The following is a 17,799-nucleotide window of genomic DNA, read 5'->3' on the forward strand; positions in this document are numbered from 1 at the left end:
GTAAACATAATGTAATTTACTTTAGAAGGGGTTCCTGAAGATGACCTTGTCCATCCCCTGCTTGAAGCTCAAAGTTAGGTGTTGCTCAGGGTCTTGTCCCAAGAAGTTTTGCAAGTCTCCAAGGATGGAGACTACCCTGCCCTCCTGGGCACTTATTTTAGTGCTCTGCCAGCCTCAGGGTGAATTTCCCTTTGTCTGTGAGAATTTCCCCAGTTTCAGGTTGTGACAATTGCCTCTTGTCCTTTCCCGGTGCACCTCTGAGAAGCGTCTGACTCTGCCTTCTCTTTTCTCCTTCAGGCAACAGAAGAATGTGAGTAGGGTCTCCCTTTCCTTAGCTTTTTCTACTTGTGCTGAACAAACCTAGTTCCCTCAGCCTCTTCTTGTATGCCATGTGCTCTAGATCGTCAAACATCTTAGCCTTTGACCTACCTTAATCCAGGCAGCAAAGCATGAAAAGTCTCAGACTCCAAGCATCAGTGCATGTTTGGATGAATCCAAAAGTCAGTTCTCTCTCAAGCAGAGGTTGGTTGTAGACATATAGCAGTTTCCTCTCTAGGAAACCTTTCAGGCACTTCCAGCAACTCCCTTTGCCCTCCTCCCTGCTGCTCGTTTCTTAGAGCTGTGGACAATGAGCTTTAAATAGGGCCCATTGCTGTGCCTGTAGGAGTTAGGCCTGCTCCTTCTACTCCCTTGCATTTAGTATCATGCTTTTAATTACTGTTTGATCACTCAGGGCTGCAAAAGCTATCTGGCTTTTGGCTCCTACTTCCCCAAATAGTGTGCTACTGGATGGCTCCATAGTGTGAACCTTTACCCATACTGGGAGTGGATCTCCTGAGAATACCATCTGAATGCAGTTAGCTTGGCAGGTCTGAGCTTGGGTCACATTCCAAGCAGGATAATGAAGAACTAGTCACAGCCAGTTTGGTATTTTCCATCACAGGGCTGGAGTCATTATACTAAGCCTGTTGGGGAGAGGGGAGAGGCATCAAAAGAGATGCTTCTTTTTGAGTGACAGGTAACCCCCCTCTTTTCTCCTATTCTGTTTACAAAAACTGTAGAAACCAGTCTCTTGAGAGATTCATGAAAAAGTTCAAAGAGGATTGCAAATTTTTTGAAAAAATAGCACGTATGAGGATGGGGATGTTAGTTTTCAGCTCTGCACATGCTGATTTTAATCACTTCTCTTCTTCCCCTGCATTTGGGGAACCCCAATCTAGCTGGTGACTCATTGAGATAGACAAGCCACAAAGACAGGTTTTGAAAAAGTTTGAGAAACACAAAGAAAGGTAGAGCAAGTCTTTATGCTTGTCTCTAAATGTCAGTTCAAGGATAAGATACTGCTGCTTTGATTATCTGAGACTTTACTGTGAGTCCAAAAAATACCTCAAATGAGATATGGTTGGGGTTTTTTTTCCTTCCCTGTGAAAACATGGAGAGTGGAAATGCCCATTTTGGCTTCTAATTTCTTTTGTTTGTATGACAAAGAGAAGTATTCTGAGATTAATGACTTTTGGATGACTTTTTATAGTGCTTTGAAGACAAAACTGTACCTGTAGTAGTTATTTTCATATTCAAGAAGAGAGAAGAAAAATCCTTCATTTTGCTGGTTGGCAAAAATACTACCACTTACCATATACTCAGGAGATATAGTTTTAGATCTCTGCTTTTTTTAAATTTATGTAAAGAAAATAATGCAAGACATTAAAAGAGGAGGATCTAAATAAAATTGGTGTTTTATTGCTTCCAGGATGTATCTAAACACAGTGGAATGTTTTGCTGCAGAAAAACGCCATTTCCTTCTAAATTTGAGACCAAATCTCAGAATCCTTCCTAAAGTGAGGCCCAGCTAGTTTAAAGCTTTCAGGTGATTCAGCAAGCAGGTAACCTACAGGTCTGTAAATAGTCATGAAAGTTAACACAAACCTAGTATTATAACAATAAAATTAGTTTTCTACACATCAATTTTTATATGTGTTGAGGCATACTCCTTACATCTGCAGCAGACACTGATACAGGATTTCTCCACTGCTTTTTTTTATTCCAATGCGCAGTGAGCGTTGTCTTCTAAGAAGCAGCTTTCTCCTTCCTTGCTCCATCCAACTCCACTGGTTGGTGTGCATCTGTGTCTAGGACGTAGTTGTGTCCCTACTCCTTATTTCCTCCGTTCTCTTCTAGAAAAAGCATTCTGGGCATGCAGCCTCTGCTTCCTTACATGTGGCTCTGGGATAGTCCTAATTTGATGTGACGGAAGAGTCCTTCCTTACTCCCCCCTATTCTACCTTTACAGCTGGAGATAATCTTTCCCTGTAGAATACTACCCTCGAAACTTCTCTCCAGCAGAAAACTACGACAACAGTAGTAGCAGCAATGTAGAATGCAGTTGGTATTCTTCATGAGTTATTTTTATTTTTCACTAGCAACATGACTTTGCTTAAACCACTTCTAAAATGCACTGTACACATGCTCTCACTTGGAATGTGAGTTTACATTTGGGGAGCTGATGTAAAAAAAAAAAAGAATATCCTGGCAGGCCAACAACTCTTAAAGAATTGGATTTTGGCATGCATTCTTTGCAGCTTTTTTCAAGCAAGCGCGGGAGAAAGAATTGGAGTTTTCTCAGATTTTTCATACTTAGAAAAGCAGAAAAAAGAAAAGCAGTCAGAAAAGCAGAAAAAACCCATGAAGATTTAGTTAAACATGGGATTTTGCCATTTACTGCAAAGGTAATAGAGCTTCCATGGAAGGCATGTTCCATCGGAGACTTCAGACACATTTTGTTAAAAAAAGCATATCCTTGACAGTCTTCCATGTTTGTTCTGGTAATGCTTCTATTGGGTTTAACTGGAATTTTGTAAAAGCTGGAGTTGGCCTGATAATAGTATGAACTCATGTAAACACCAATATAGGCACTGGTGCAAATTTTTAAGCCACCTTATGGTTCATTAATAATGTGTGAATTATTTTGTTTATAGAAATAATTTAATTATTGGCCATATTAATTTTGAACAGAGATGCTTTAAAATTACCAGCATGAACCTAATTAGCTGTGTTGTAGATAAGTGGTGCTCTTTGTTACAAGCTTCCCCTTTCTTGAGTTTTCTGTGCCTGGAGGGAATGCTCAGGACGGGGAATTTAAATCCTCATCTAAAGTGCTGTTAAAGGCAATTAAATGGAAATTCTTATTCACTCCCCCTTTTACTGGATTGCTGATGAACAATGGAGGTTAGTATTGAATGTTCATTTTCATGGTAGTGCTTTCTTCTTCTTTTCTATAAATACTTCCTAACCATCACATTTAGGAATATTTTTGTTCCTTATTTATAAAAAACCAGCATGGTTGCCTAAGGCCTCACACCGTGGCACGTTCATTGCAATCAGCACAATATGTACTGGGACTGCAGAAGCAGGGCTGTCTCTGTAGCTGAGTTGAATGTAAATGCTCATTTCCCCCAGTCCTTTCTGAAGGCTTTGTTGATTAGTATCTGAGATATGAATTTCAACAGGCCTGTAGACACCGTAGGGATCTATTGAAAATAAATGGAAAACGTCCACATTGTGCACGCTTTTATCCAAAGCTACCTTGGGGAAAAGACTACGAATTGTTTACATTTGTCCTACTGCTCTGCATCAGTAAACAGTCTCAGTACTACTTATGCTTTCCATGTATCTGATCTCCTCAGTGTTTTTGGCATAGATAAAACCTCCAGCACGTTGGTTTGCATATCTTTTTTGCAACTTAAATCTCTCATGCAGATATTAACATACATGACTTTACCATTGCCCCAGCATTTGCATTACTATTGAATTGAGTTGATTAAGTAAGCTGGCATTTGGAAATCCAGTTAAATGCTTTTTGCTTCTAGGAGGTAATAAAATAGCTTCTACAGGTAACATTTATGGATTTATCATAGTTACCGATAATGTGCTCATAACATAGTCAATTGTATCTCAGACTGTGAATGGGTGTACCATAACAGTCCTTTTCACTGCACAGCAGATACTGTCCTCTACATTTTTCAAATGGGAAGTTGAGGAGCAGTTTCCTTAAGGTCATATCAAGTGTCAGAGGCAAAGCATGAATTGAAACCAACTCTTTAGAGTTTAATTTTCACCTTTTCCAGAAGGCAGACCATTCTCATGAGAATGAATAAGGAAACCCCAGTTTGTCAGGTTGCTTCAAACTGAGTAAAAAACATGTAGTGTTTTTTTTTCTCCAAGATGGGGCATATGAGCTACATGGTATGTTGTTACACTGAAATAAAAAAAACCCAGAACACAAACACTCAAAAATCCTATTCATGTTGTGTGGCACAGAGCATAAAACTGATCATCTTGAGTCTGGAAATTATGAAATGACCAATGCTTAGACAGTTACTTGGGTATGACTGAATTTTGATCAATTATCTCGTATTCTTTTTGACCAGGAGACTAGTTAAGCCTAGGAACCATATTTGCTATTCTGAGTTGAAAGAGGAATTAGTGATGGGATCCAGTATCTTCCTATCTTCTACCTCTCTATAGGAGAGTTCAGCATCCTGCTTTCTTGAACACAGGAGGAATCTAATAAGTGGGACGCTTCTGTAGCTGTAAAACAACAAGCTGTTTCCAGCTAGCCTCTTAACCCAAAAGTTCATGGTCTAGTTTTCTTGCCTATATGCTCATGCTGATTCAGGCTGTGTTCTCAATCTGTTTCTGAGTTTTCAATCTGCTTCCCTGCAAGGGCTGTCCATCTCGCATGCACACAATACCTTTTTAATTTCTTCTTCTCTCATTATTTTGACTAAACATGCACCTGTCTGTGTTTTGATTGCAGTATGCTGTTACTTGCGTATGAAGACTTTAATCATTTTAGTATTGGATTCCAAAAGGAAACCTATTGATCTCTCTCAGCCACCTTAAATGAACATCAGGAGGTCATGTCAACTACAGAAAGATTTAATCTAAATTATGAATAAATTTTAGATGCATAAAAATGTCCCAGTTTTTAAGAAAACAGATGTAATGTAACTGGAACCCATCAGTCACTTCTGTGAGGGCGTTATTGTTTGCTATTGCACTGTAACACTGCCAAGAAACACAAATTGGGTTTAGATTCAGTGCTACCTGCTGTCCTCTTCAAGAGGAAAACAAATTCCTTGTCCAAGACCCTGGATAATCTGAGTACCCAAGGTGTGAGGGAGCAGGGAATGACAAACAGCCAAGTGATCAGAACCCGGCACTGAGCATACGCCTGTAAGAAAGCCCGCGGAGAGAGGGATTCCCAGTTAGGCTGAATGCTGGCTTGGGTTTACTAGCAAAGAAACTGCTCTGTGCAGGTTGGTTTCAGCAGCGTTCAGGTGACTGGGGTGTAATATATTGGAGGTAAGTTAAGGAAATAATGTGTCTAAGTGGAGCCACATCACATCTTACGGGGTGTGGGGGGGGGACACAACAAGGGGAGGGGGACAGGATGGGGGGACGGACAGTTTTGTACTAGCTGGGTTTGAGGGCAGGGCCAGAGCCTGCTCAGCCTTGCCCAGAGGGGATTTCCTCACAGACCTATGCCTGCCACTGATTGCTCCTTGGCATAAAAATGTCAGAGAACTTCGGAGTTTTGATTAATGAATTGTGAAGGGAAAAAAAAGGTATAGCAAACTTAATTTAAAAAAGAAATTCTTGTTTGAAAGAGAGACGCAGAATTGCAAGTGACTAAGGGAATATTAAGTGATAAGTGGGCATTCAAGTTGTGCCACAAAATAAGGCCTGTCCCTGACATTACCCTCAGTGAGGCATCTTTAGCAAAGATTTCCCTCTGTGGTACCATACTGGCATTTACCTAGGAAATATGCTACCCTCTTGGATAACTCCAAACTGCTTTTCCCCTGCTTTTGTGTTAGGAATGTGGTGGTAACTAATACATAATACATTCTGCTTTGCAGCAAGTTAGCAGCTGAAATAGGTAATCATTTGAACAAATTCAATGCTGTTACATTATGCATCAGAAAAACCACATTAAGTGTCAAAGCCAGAAAGTTAGGCTGCCTGCTCATCCTGATAGCACTCAGGTCATGTTTTATTGCTTATTAATCATCACAATCTAGAAGAGTGAGTTTCTATGCAAATATTTCAGAGTTCTGGCCCCAGAAGGTGGCTAGTAGAAATAAAACAAACTCAGAAATAACATCCTTCATTACCTACTTAGTTTTTATCCGATCTTTTGCATATGTGCTTCTTTCTACACCTAAATTAGACATCTAACTTATCTTTTTCTTTTTTTTCAAGTGCTAGATATAATTTTTGTTTTACAGACGTCACTTCATGTCACTCACTGCACATTAGCTTTCTATTGCTGTTTTATATTTGTCATATAAATATTTTTATGTATTTTGTTTGGAACAGTCATATTTTTCTATTGCTCTTTTACAAATCTATGCCCATTTTACTCACTGCATTATGTCTTCCATGCTAGTTTGATTCTGACAGTGGAATTTTCATCTGAGGTTCTTTAGAGTCCAATGAAAAATGGCCTTTTCCTCAAAAGTTACACCTTTCTCCATGATCAGAGTGACCTCTTACCTGTGTGTGCCTACTGTGGCCATCCTTTATCATGCACTCAAACAAATATTGATCATCCTTTTATTGTTCTCAAAGTTCAAATTTTAAGACACCCTAAAAAGTCATGATGCTGTTATACAATTCTCAGGTCTCAGAATATACATACAGCATTTAATGGCATCTTGTTACTCAGCTTTTATGACCAGCATATGAAAAAAGTATCTATCTCCTAACTCAGTCAAAGACATCCTTTCAAGCAAAGTCTTGAGAGAAGTGATGGGACTAGTATAAGGTGAAATTCAGACTGGTGTCTGTTGGGACAGTCTTTGTAGCTGACTTCAGCTATAGTGCCTACATGGGAAGGGGGTTTCTCAAGGGAATAGAAGCTATAAAGGGCTATACGGCCCCCTCTGAGCCCTATTTTGAGTTTGGAACATGATGTGCTTTGTCATAAAAGCTCTGCAAATGTGATTGCTGAAAGTAAGAGCCACCAAGGGACCAGTAGTGATCTCTAAGTGGTTTTAATGAGTAGTCACACCAAGCAAGGCAGTACCATACTGAAAAGAACTGCGGTAATTAACTAATATGTCTGCAAGATACAGTACAGCACCAATCCAAAATACTGTCATAGAAACAACACCAGTTGGGCACCATTCCCACTGTTACAACCATGGATCTTTGCTTCTATAGTTACTTCTTCAAAGTTCACTCAGAGAACTCCGTTGCCTATGTTGATGTACTTGTCCCCATCCTGTTGAAAAGATGGGAAAGCATGGAAGAGCCTGGCCCTGCTTTTGCCATCCTAGCATCACCTGAGATTTGATTTAGGGAGAAGCTGGTGTGGTACTAATATATGTGACAAAGTACTTTTAGGCAGGAACAGCATCTCTCCAGGAGCCAAACTATATACCTTCACTATAAATATCTGACCAAAATATTGATATCTTCTTCAATGGTGAGCACAGGGAACATCTGCTCTTGGTTTGCGTGGTACTTCTTCCTCTCCCTCAATGAGGTATCAAAGGTAAGCTATTTATTTCCCCAGTCAGGCTTCCGTAGCAGGCTGGTATTTTCCCATATACAATACCATAAGATATGTTCAGCAAACCAGTTTATATCTGACACTTGACGCAAACACAAGTGAACTTTCTTTAGCATGCAGTCCAGGTTGCCCCTTTCTCATGTTTTGACCTTCCTCTGCTGATTCTTCCTTCCATACCTGATGCCAACACCAGCTGCATCCAGCTCACGCATATGAATGCCTGTGTTTGTGCCTAATACTCCTGCAGTTTGTACCTCATCCATTACTGGCCCTTACCGATGTGGATTTCCCAGCTCCTGACTCCTTCCTGTCCAACATGTTCAGGAGGTAATCGTAAAGGCTGAAGTGGGCTGCTCCAGCCCATTTGTGCTGCTGGCTGAGCACTGGTGTTCGTGCAAAGTGGTGGTGTGAGGCGTAGGGTCACATCCAGGCCTGGACACCGGTGGTTGTTGGAAGATGTTTGTGCCTGTTATAAAGTTAGTTGACCTGTAAAGTTTTTCACTGCAGGGATGGCTTCAGTGAAATAAATGTGCACAGTTAATTGAAATATCTATGTCATAGCAAGGTTATAAGGTTTTATAAATAAGTAAATGTATTTGGCAAATTACTAAAATATAAAATCAAAGTAGAATGAATATCTGGTTACCAGCTGATAATGTTTGGCTTAATTTAAAAGTGAACAGTCTCATGGGAGGCCTTAAGCTGGTATGCCTGGAAAGTTTAAACTTTTTGGTATTCTGTATAGATGATGAAATACAGAAGTGGGAGGTTTTGCTTGCTTTTTAATTAAAAGACGTCTTGTGTTCCTCTCCTTGTTGCATGGATCTGCATAATTTCCATTGATATGGAAAAAGAACTGTGCTTCTTTTCTTTCCTTCCCCTGATTTTTAACATAATGATAGCAGTTTAAGAAAGAAATTGAATAATATACAGTAATGCTCAAATTTGATTTCATAGAAAAAAAGTCTAAATTATTTTTTCTGACATTTTCTGTAGTTGTAGGTACATGGAAATGTTAAGTACACAGTAATTTTCTGTTATGCTATGAAACCCCCCCCCCAAATCTGTATGCATGGCCATTCTCAAATATCACACATTCTAAAATGCACCTTCAAAGTACATTTGAAGAAAATAGAGTGTGCACCTGGAAGGCCATCATCACTGTGTGCTGGTATTTACCTGCAGTGCTTTACCTAGAGTTCCCTGGTAGAGAGGGCTCCAGCTCCCATTTGTTCATGAGATTCTCCAGCCCTGTCAGTCCTGCCTACTGTTCTGCTGTGTTTTGATTTTTTTCCCCTGCATACGTGGTGGCTTTTACGTTTGTCTTGTGGGGTCTTTATTAGACTGGTGGTTTTTTGCTCAGTCTCAAATTAGGAACAGTGACACACTGAATATTAAGTATGTAGAGTAAGATATAATTTATTAGCAGTGTTCCTGAAACAGTCATCTTAGATTCACAGATATAGTGACTGAATCAGTGCTTAACAGTTTCATTAAATTGAATTTCTTGTTATTTGGAAAATCCTGTTTGGCAAGTTGCTGATGCTTGCTATTTCAGTAACTTGCAGTCTTTTGAGAAGACAGCTGGGTTAATACATTATTGAATATTTTTAGAATCCTTTAATGCTGAGTTTACAGGATTCTCTAAGTGAAGTAGACTTAAAAGCTGAAAAGTTTCTGAACGGGGTTTTGCTTTGAAGTTTCTAAGGGGCTGCTTCAGTTCTAGTGCCAGTAAAACTTAGAACATGTTCTGAAAGGCTATAAATAGTGGCAGTAAAACAATGGATTTTATTTGGCGAGTAGTTCTTATCGATGGGAAGGCAAAGGAGGCCACTGCTTACAGTGGGTACAAAGGTATACTCTGCTTTGCGGTTTCATAGGCCTATATAGAAATTAGGCTTTTGGGGAGAATTTTCCACTGAAAGAACATATATTACCATGACTTCTATCTTTCTCTCCTATATTGGGGAAAAAAATTAAACCCCATGGTCTTTCAAACACAATCTCTTTGAATTAAGATTTATGAAAGAGCTTTTGCCTATGTTACACTAAATATTCTTAATATTAGCAGCTGCCTTTTGGCTTTTTCCAGAATTAGGGCATGTAATTTTCAACCAAATGTCTGATTTTAAAGGTAATACAAACTAAACAGGTTTTGCTTTTATTTTACTTTATATATTATTTTATGACTATTTTTATTTTTATATTATTTTGTGTTATTACATTATTTTTCATGTTGTTATGTTATTACAGGTTTTTCCCCCTCTGTCTCTCATAGCTAAATGGTATCCCCATCACTTCTACTATCGCGGTTTGTGCTTTCTTCCAGGTTGCTTCAGAGCTGTCCAAAATAACATCAGAAATTGTTGCTGAGAAATACTGCCTTATTTAAACTGATCACTCTAAGCCAGCAACAAGAAGAGGAAGAGAATGCCTCAAAATTACCTATATGTTTAGAAACTTCTTGAATACTTAAATATTGTTTCTTTTCAGCAGAAGCAGAAAGCACGGCGTGCAGATGAAATGAAGGGGCTGTCGAACTCCGTGTTTAGCTTACCGGCGGTGTAGATGGCCACTGCTTGATACTCAGCTCATTTATCTTTCTGTAAAGTTATGGGAAGCTTTTTTCCCTACCATGAAGTCAGCTCCTATAATAAAAGAGTGTTGAAAATGGAAAGCAATTTGGAAAGACTTGTCAGCTATTTATGCTCTTTAAAGCAAAAACCCCCACACATTTATTTTGCAGAACTAGAATAGAAAGGAATTGACGAATTATCGGCCGGCCTCGTGCAGGAGAGTTAAACGCTGGCACCAATTAATGGCTAGTTAGCAGGGCACCATCTTGATCTCAGTGGAGGGCGCCTGGATAGGGGCCATAAATCCATGCTGCAAATGAGAACAGCTTCAAGATGCTTAATTTCAGTTAAATGAGATGGTGGCCCTCAGCTGCTAGGAAGCTGCTAAGGCAGTATTAGGTCGGAGTTTGGGACTCGCAGATCTCTTTCATCCCCGCTGGCTATGCAGCTGCTCGTTATTGTTGATAATTTTTCTAGGGCTTCAGTAGTTTAATACTGTGCACTGTTTTCCTTTTGCAGGCATTTGGACAGTCCTTCTCGATTCACCGCAAAGTGGCTGAAGATGGTGAAACGCGTGAAGAGACTCTCCTCCAGGAGTCCGCATCAAAAGAAGCTTATTACCTCGGGAAGATTTTGGAGATGCAGAACGAGCTGAAGCAGAGCAGGGCAGTGATCACCAACGTTCAGGCAGAGAATGAGAGACTCACTGCTATCGTCCAAGACTTGAAAGAGGTAAATGGGGGTGTGCAGAGAGCAAGGGGCTGAATTTTCTTGGATGGATGGCATGGCTCTGAGCCATGAAAATACTACAAGAAGTAACAATGCTCGCCTACCAGTCTGTGATCATCCCAGAAATCACCTGGCATGAAAGGGCTGTGATTTGGAAAGGAAAAAACTTTTTTTTTTTTTTTTAATTTTTAAACAACAACAGCACACACACACCCCCAAACATAATAAATCGCAATTCAGGAAGCTGTAATTTCCCAAGTGCTCTTAGTATTTTGCATTGTATTTTATAACACCTACATACAAGTGAATTTTACATAAATACATTTTCTGCATGCTTCTGATATTCATGCAATTCCTCTCTTTTTCAACATTCACATAATTTCTGAGGTATTCTGGATTGGCTAGGAGTTGCTAAAGCTTTCACCAGATTTCTTCTCCTGTAGAGCAAAATTAAAATGCATGATCATGTTTAGTAAATAGGCAACAGTAAGGAAGCCAAATGTAGTTATTGGCCACATGGGACACAGTAGTTATTGATTAATTTTAATGGACAAATTAGTAATGTTTAATAATTTGACTTTTTTCCTTGATATCTGGAAGTTTAGACAGAAGTTTTTTTGCTTAGTATTGCTTCCATATCCCAGTTAGTGAAGAACTGGTCTAATTTTGCTAATTTATTCATATTGATGGTTAGTTTGCACAGCCCATTTAGCAAAGCTCAACACAAGACCGTACATGAGAGGAAGGTGACTGTTCCCTTCAGCTTTATGAGCAAACTGGCTCTTGCTGACGTTCTCAAATGCTCCCTAAGCTGTGTGTGCCCCACTGCTCTGGCCAGCGCTAATTGTGGTGAAGTAGAGAACAAGGGATATGGAATATCAACTCCTCATCGCCTGTCCTGGGTTCCTCGTAGATTTGTGACTATGTTCTGATTTTGGACGTGCCTTTTGTGCCCATAAGGAGGAGTTGATATTTATCGAAATCTTTTGCCTCTTTGGCTTGTCCCGCTCCTGTCAATCACCGTGCAGCACCGCTTGTCTGTTCCTTGCTCTCTAGTCTCCTTCCCTGGGTGTAGGCTGGTTTTGCAGTCTGGGTGTCTGAGAAGTTACACTGAGTCCACTGTGATCTTGATGGCCTGTTCATCAAGGTGCCTTCCATGCACATGTTTCTTTTATCCTTCTGCTGTTTCTTCTAGTGCTTTCACACACACATTCATACCTCGTTCATAGCAGTCTTACTGTTTCTCTTACAAACTTGTACTGATTCAGTTTTCTAAGCAGACCAACTACTTGGAGGGGAGGCAGCCCTTGGGAGCAACACACATCCTTCCTGCATTCCCCAGGAATGCTTGGAGTGAGGGGCTCTCTCCGCTGTCCAGCTGCTGGAAGGGATCTTTCCTAGGTGATTCTGGAAAATGCTTCTTTCATGTGAATTTAACAAACATAACAAAGATGATTATTTTTTGTGTAGCTGTGTAGAATGGCATCCTCTTAACCTACAGAAACCCCTTGGGACAGGGTCTCCCTGGGGCTGGGTCCTTTACTCCCATTGAACATTCTTATTTAATGGTTGCACTGGACTTGCCCATAATACAAGTCAGGTTTTATTAAGAAGTAAATATATGTTATTGATTCACGAGATCCAAATAAAATATGTGATTGTAATTGCTGTTGTGGTAATTAAGAAGAAAAAAAAAAAAGAAAACAAAAAAGAGAAAAAATCAAATTTACATCTACTCAGCCTAAAATAGTATCCTAAAAGCTTCTCTGGTAGTAGACAACTGCTGCTGACACACCTACCTAACCGATTGGATAAAGGTGGCAGGCGACCAGAATCCTAATGACCTGGGGTTCAATCATAGATGAACAACCAAGCTAGAGGATACACGTTCGTCTTTGTACTCGATTCCTTCCTCTGGGGTCTCCTTGGGATTCCTTCAAATGGAAATCTCGTTTCCATTTTCTATCTTGATTATTGATCTGTAACTTATTCAGGAGGCAGTTTTAGTACCTGTCCTCCCTAGAATATTGATTGTCCTTGTTTCTTTAGAGATAATAGTAACCCCTAGTGCGAGACCAGCTGCAATCATTGCCTGTTCTAATGCTAAATAGAAATAAGCCCTAGGAGTTAATTAAAGTGCAAGAAAATAATTTACTTGAATAAAACTAAGGCTGATAAACTGTTTGTTATTATTAAGATGATGTTGGACCCTGAGTATAAAGTCCTTGACCATGTCGAATTTTTATATCGTGGAACTGCAATCAATGTTTTTAAACGTAAATGGAATGAGTGCAGTCAGTTCGTTGCCAAGCTTACACCAGACACTATTATAATTAATTACTTGAATATCATACGAGATAGAGGGTGATTGACACCTGCCTCAGGCTCTTAGGGACCTTGTCACACTGAATTACACTGGTATTTCACCTAGTGCTCAAAGGAGTCTCAACCCTTATACCCAGCTCAGCATACCTTGATCCAAATGTATAAATCCTAAGGCTGAGATGCCCTTCTACTCTAAGTGTTCATGAACTTTGTCTGCCTGGTTCTGGATACTGCTGGTAGGAAAAGGCAGACTTAGCTTACTCAAAATCTTGACAACTGCTAAGGCAAAACCCCCCCTGTTTTTTTATTAAATGTCTGGTACATTTTGGAATAAAGACAGTCATTAAAACCTGCCACAGGTAGATGGCTACAATGAGGAAGTAATTTGTCTCTTTAACCAGTATATTTGAAAATCCAGTTAGAGAAAAAAAAATGGAAGAAGAAAGGATGGTCTTTACGTGAGCAGCTGTACTGAGTGATGTAAAGAGAGATTCTAGAATAAGTAAGTTCCTTGGCTGCATCCTGTCTATTCCTCTCCCTGCATCACCCACCCAAGAGAATATGCTTCAGAGTTATTTTTTTAAACCTTACTAAGATATCTTACAAACTAAAACAAAAAATAACCACTCCTTTTACCTTCAGACTTAATATAAAAAGTTTGAAAAACTGCTTCGTGGTTCTGGAAATAGCATTTTTGCATAGACGACAGAAATTGATGGTACTTCATCTGTGCACTCAGTCCCTTATGATGCTGAAGACTGATTGCTAGGTTTCCAAAAAGTGACCCGGGTTCTTGGTAGCGCACCCCTAAATAACACAGTCGGTACTCCTCCATTCTCTAGTCTGTTGTGGGAGTTCCCTCGCGAATAGGTTCTTCTTTCTGAATTTGCACAGAAATCCATAGTCATATGAATGTGTATGAGCATTTTCTGAACCATCACAGTACACTCGCATGAATGCTGATGGCTTTTAGGAATCTTGGGAATTCCGGAGCCCCGGAGTTTAAAAATTCATGCCTTTTTGCAAGTATCTGCCACATAGTTACAGCTCTTGTCTGCAGGGCAGCTTGACCTGGATCCCTCTTGCTATAAAAGGGAATATATCAGGCTCAGGTCTCCGGAGATTATGCATGTCAGTCTGGGAAAGCAAAGAAACTGATTTCAATGCTCATCACTAGAAAAAGACATATTTTTGAAGAACTTGAGCATTTGTTTCACTCCAATGATGAAGGATAAACCAGGGATCTCTGTACACAGATGACTCTAGATTCATGTTAAAATGATCAAAAGAGTAAAACACCAGCAGCATTATTTTTGGTGTAATAAAAATCCCTAGAGTTTTGGACGGGAAGATTATTAACTGTCATCTAACTAAGTAAAATGCACATTTTGGAAAGCAGGTAGCCCTTTTCATTCTTTTCCCCTAGCAAGACCTCAGACAGGGGACACAGAACATTATTTGGAGTTTCTTAAAACTGCTTTAGTCTGAACCATAAGATACACTGATTTTAGAAGTGAGGCCAGAGAGATGATTTTTTTAGCAGAGACCAGATTTTGTGTGTGTTATGAGTTGCACAGTTTATGGTAGGTGGCCTCTCTGTGTGGAGAGATCGGTATGGTTATTAGCTCATTTAACCTTTTCTAACTGCCTGACTTTATTATAAATATTGAATAAGCGTTTTTTAAAAATGTAGACTTTTATAGTTTTTGTTTCTCCAGTGTTTGTTTTTTCCTATTTAAAAACACTGTTTGCTTATAGTCAGGAGATGAGTGACTGGTTCTTCTATTTGTGCTGTTGAAAAAAATCTTTCCTTACAGTAACCATAGGCACTTTATAGATGGATAAAGAAGATGAAGTCACTACTCTAAGAAGTTGATAACTGACAGAGGTGGTTATGCAAGCAGAAATGATCCAGCTCAGAAGCTGGAGCAGGAAGTTCTTGTGATGAGGTCATACTCCTCCCTCATGAGGAGGCTGAATGCCTTGGAGCTTGGCGTCTGACTTGAAAGAGGTGGCAAATGAGGGGAAAAACCATGAAGCTGTAGCAAATGGAGATGAAAGATGTTCGTATGGTTTGAGTTTTGACTAGGATTAGGAGTTGTGTGAGGTGGGCAGATGAATGCTTTTGTGCCTGAAAGACATTGGCAGCTCTTTCTTCCCAACAAGACTAGTGAAAAGAAGGAGGAATAACGTGAGAAAGTCAGGAAGCACAGGGTTAAAACTCATAGTCTGTGCTACTAACTGTTACTGCAGCAGCTGCTAGGCTTGCAGAAAGAAATCAGCACCTGGGTACCTGCAGTCCAGGAGATAACAGATGAACAGGGAAGTTCATGTGATGGCAATGTTAATGGGTCATGGCAACAGCCCACACCTGGGCTTCCAGAGGGCAAAAGTAGGGATGAGGGCACTGGAAAGCTGGGTGGGAGAAAAATATGAATTAGTGAGGCATTATGTGCTGAAACTAGGTGGGAAAAAAAAAACCCAAAAAACTAGGATGAAATTCTGTGGCCCCGCTGTCCTTGAAATCAATAGCTAAACTTCTATTCACTTCAGCTGCAGAAAGATCTTGTGCTTCATGCTAATTAGGAAGCATATGGGTGTGATAGCTTGGACTTTTTTTGAGGGGAACCTATATAAGACGCAAAGCATGAGCACCTGGTGCTGGGTGAATAATTGTAAGTTTTACTGTTAGCTATGGCCATTTCAGAAATGTAAAATCATGCTAAGTGGCCAGATCTGCATTCTGAAAATACATGAGAAATGGAAAAAATTTACAGCAGTAAGGAAAAGAAGGAGAAATAACGTGAGAAAGTCAGGAAGCACAGGGTTAAAACTCATAGTCTGTGCTACTAACTGTTACTGCAGCAGCTGCTAGGCTTGCAGAAAGAAATCAGCACCTGGGTACCTGCAGTCCAGGAGATAACAGATGAACAGGGAGGTTTATGTGATGGCAATGTTAATGGGTCATGGCAACAGCCCACACCTGGGCTTCCAGAGGGCAAAAGTAGGGATGAGGGCACTGGAAAGCTGGGTGGGAGAAAAATATGAATTAGTGAGGCATTATGTGCTGAAACTAGGTGGGAAAAAAAAAACCCAAAAAACTAGGATGAAATTCTGTGGCCCCGCTGTCCTTGAAATCAATAGCTAAACTTCTATTCACTTCAGCTGCAGAAAGATCTTGTGCTTCATGCTAATTAGGAAGCATATGGGTGTGATAGCTTGGACTTTTTTTGAGGGGAACCTATATAAGACGCAAAGCATGAGCACCTGGTGCTGGGTGAATAATTGTAAGTTTTACTGTTAGCTATGGCCATTTCAGAAATGTAAAATCATGCTAAGTGGCCAGATCTGCATTCTGAAAATACATGAGAAATGGAAAAAATTTACGGGTGTTGTGTTCAAATTGACTTTTATAAAAAAAAAATTAAGAATTAGTATTTTTATACTAAATATGCCTTAGAAAAATTCCTGACCGTCTATTTCCTATCTAGAAATTACACTTTCTCTGTCTGAAGAATTAGGCTTTATTCTGAACTGTCAAAAATGAGAGAAAAACCTAAAAACTTTAAATGTGAGCATTTGTCTAGCTAATACCAATTTCAGGTTCTTGTTTTGTTGCTCTAGTTAGACTGTAATGGGATTTGGGTACACAACACTTCCTATTTAATGTAGGATGTAGTTAGGTCTGAAGCTGAGATCCTTAGCACATCCAATTGCCATATATTCCTGGAGGCTCCTGCAGTCATTAGGTGCCTAAGTTTTCACCTGTAAAATCTTCGCCCATCTAATGGTCTGTTTCCAGACACATTCAGGATCACCTCTGACTTGGACTGAGGTCTATTACTACACTGTTGCTGGATATTGAGCACTGCTGTAGGTGCTACTGGAATCCTCCAAGCAGATGTTTCCCTAGCTGACCTCATCACCTAGTGATGTCCTTCCACTCTCTTTTTCTGTGATGGTAATTGCGGCAAAGTTCTGGGCTCCAGTTTCTTCTCTGCCTGAGGGATTATGAATCCAATTCTCCCTCTGAAGAAAGTGCCCTAGCAGTCAGTTGGCAGGCTCTTCATTCCTTCAGATGAAGCTTTTCCACTTTGTTGGGGCATAGTTAGTATTTTGTGGGTCAGTGAGAGTGAGCAAGCTCCTAAGAATGACTGCGGCCTAAAGGCTAAGGCACTCAGCTGGGAATATGGATCTAGTTCTAGTCCCTATTTCAATTAATATTTAATAAGAAATACTTAAATATTAATTGGGGCAGAGACCAGAACCCAAGTGTCTCCTCTGTGAGGTGAGAGCCCTCAGCAAAGGCTGTCTCCATCCTTCAGAGAGAGCATGATCTCCCACGTCCGTGGCTAGTGGTTTGACTACTGAGGTCTTGGAGGGCAGTAGCTCCAGGTTACCAAGTGAGGTAACTTTCTCCAACTCTGTGTTGAAGAAAGGTGGAAACAATAAGTCCGAGAAAGGAATCACTGCTGTGAACCATGTCCTGTGCGAAGCACCTTTTAGCAGCCTGGCCATAGTGACAAAGCTCTCCTAGAGTGCAGTGAACTCTCTTCAGTGTTATTAACTTGCTTTCCCTCATAGTTGTCT

The 17,799-nt window shown here is 40.1% G+C and overlaps 1 protein-coding gene across 1 annotated transcript in view; it reads left to right on the forward strand.

The window, feature by feature from the left end:
• Positions 1-7,489: 7,489 nt before the first annotated feature.
• The window catches only part of BICD1 (BICD cargo adaptor 1), a 90,561-nt gene continuing 80,251 nt past the window's right edge, over positions 7,490-17,799 (forward strand). Inside the window, exons 1-2 of the mRNA XM_009649358.1 lie at positions 7,490-7,561; positions 10,675-10,887. Coding sequence (XP_009647653.1) covers positions 7,490-7,561; positions 10,675-10,887 — 285 coding nt within the window. The remainder of the gene's footprint in view (positions 7,562-10,674; positions 10,888-17,799) is intronic.

Source organism: Egretta garzetta, unplaced genomic scaffold (assembly GCF_000687185.1).
Source record: "Egretta garzetta isolate BGI_Z169 unplaced genomic scaffold, ASM68718v1 scaffold352, whole genome shotgun sequence".
Taxonomy (NCBI): Eukaryota; Metazoa; Chordata; class Aves; order Pelecaniformes; family Ardeidae; genus Egretta; species Egretta garzetta.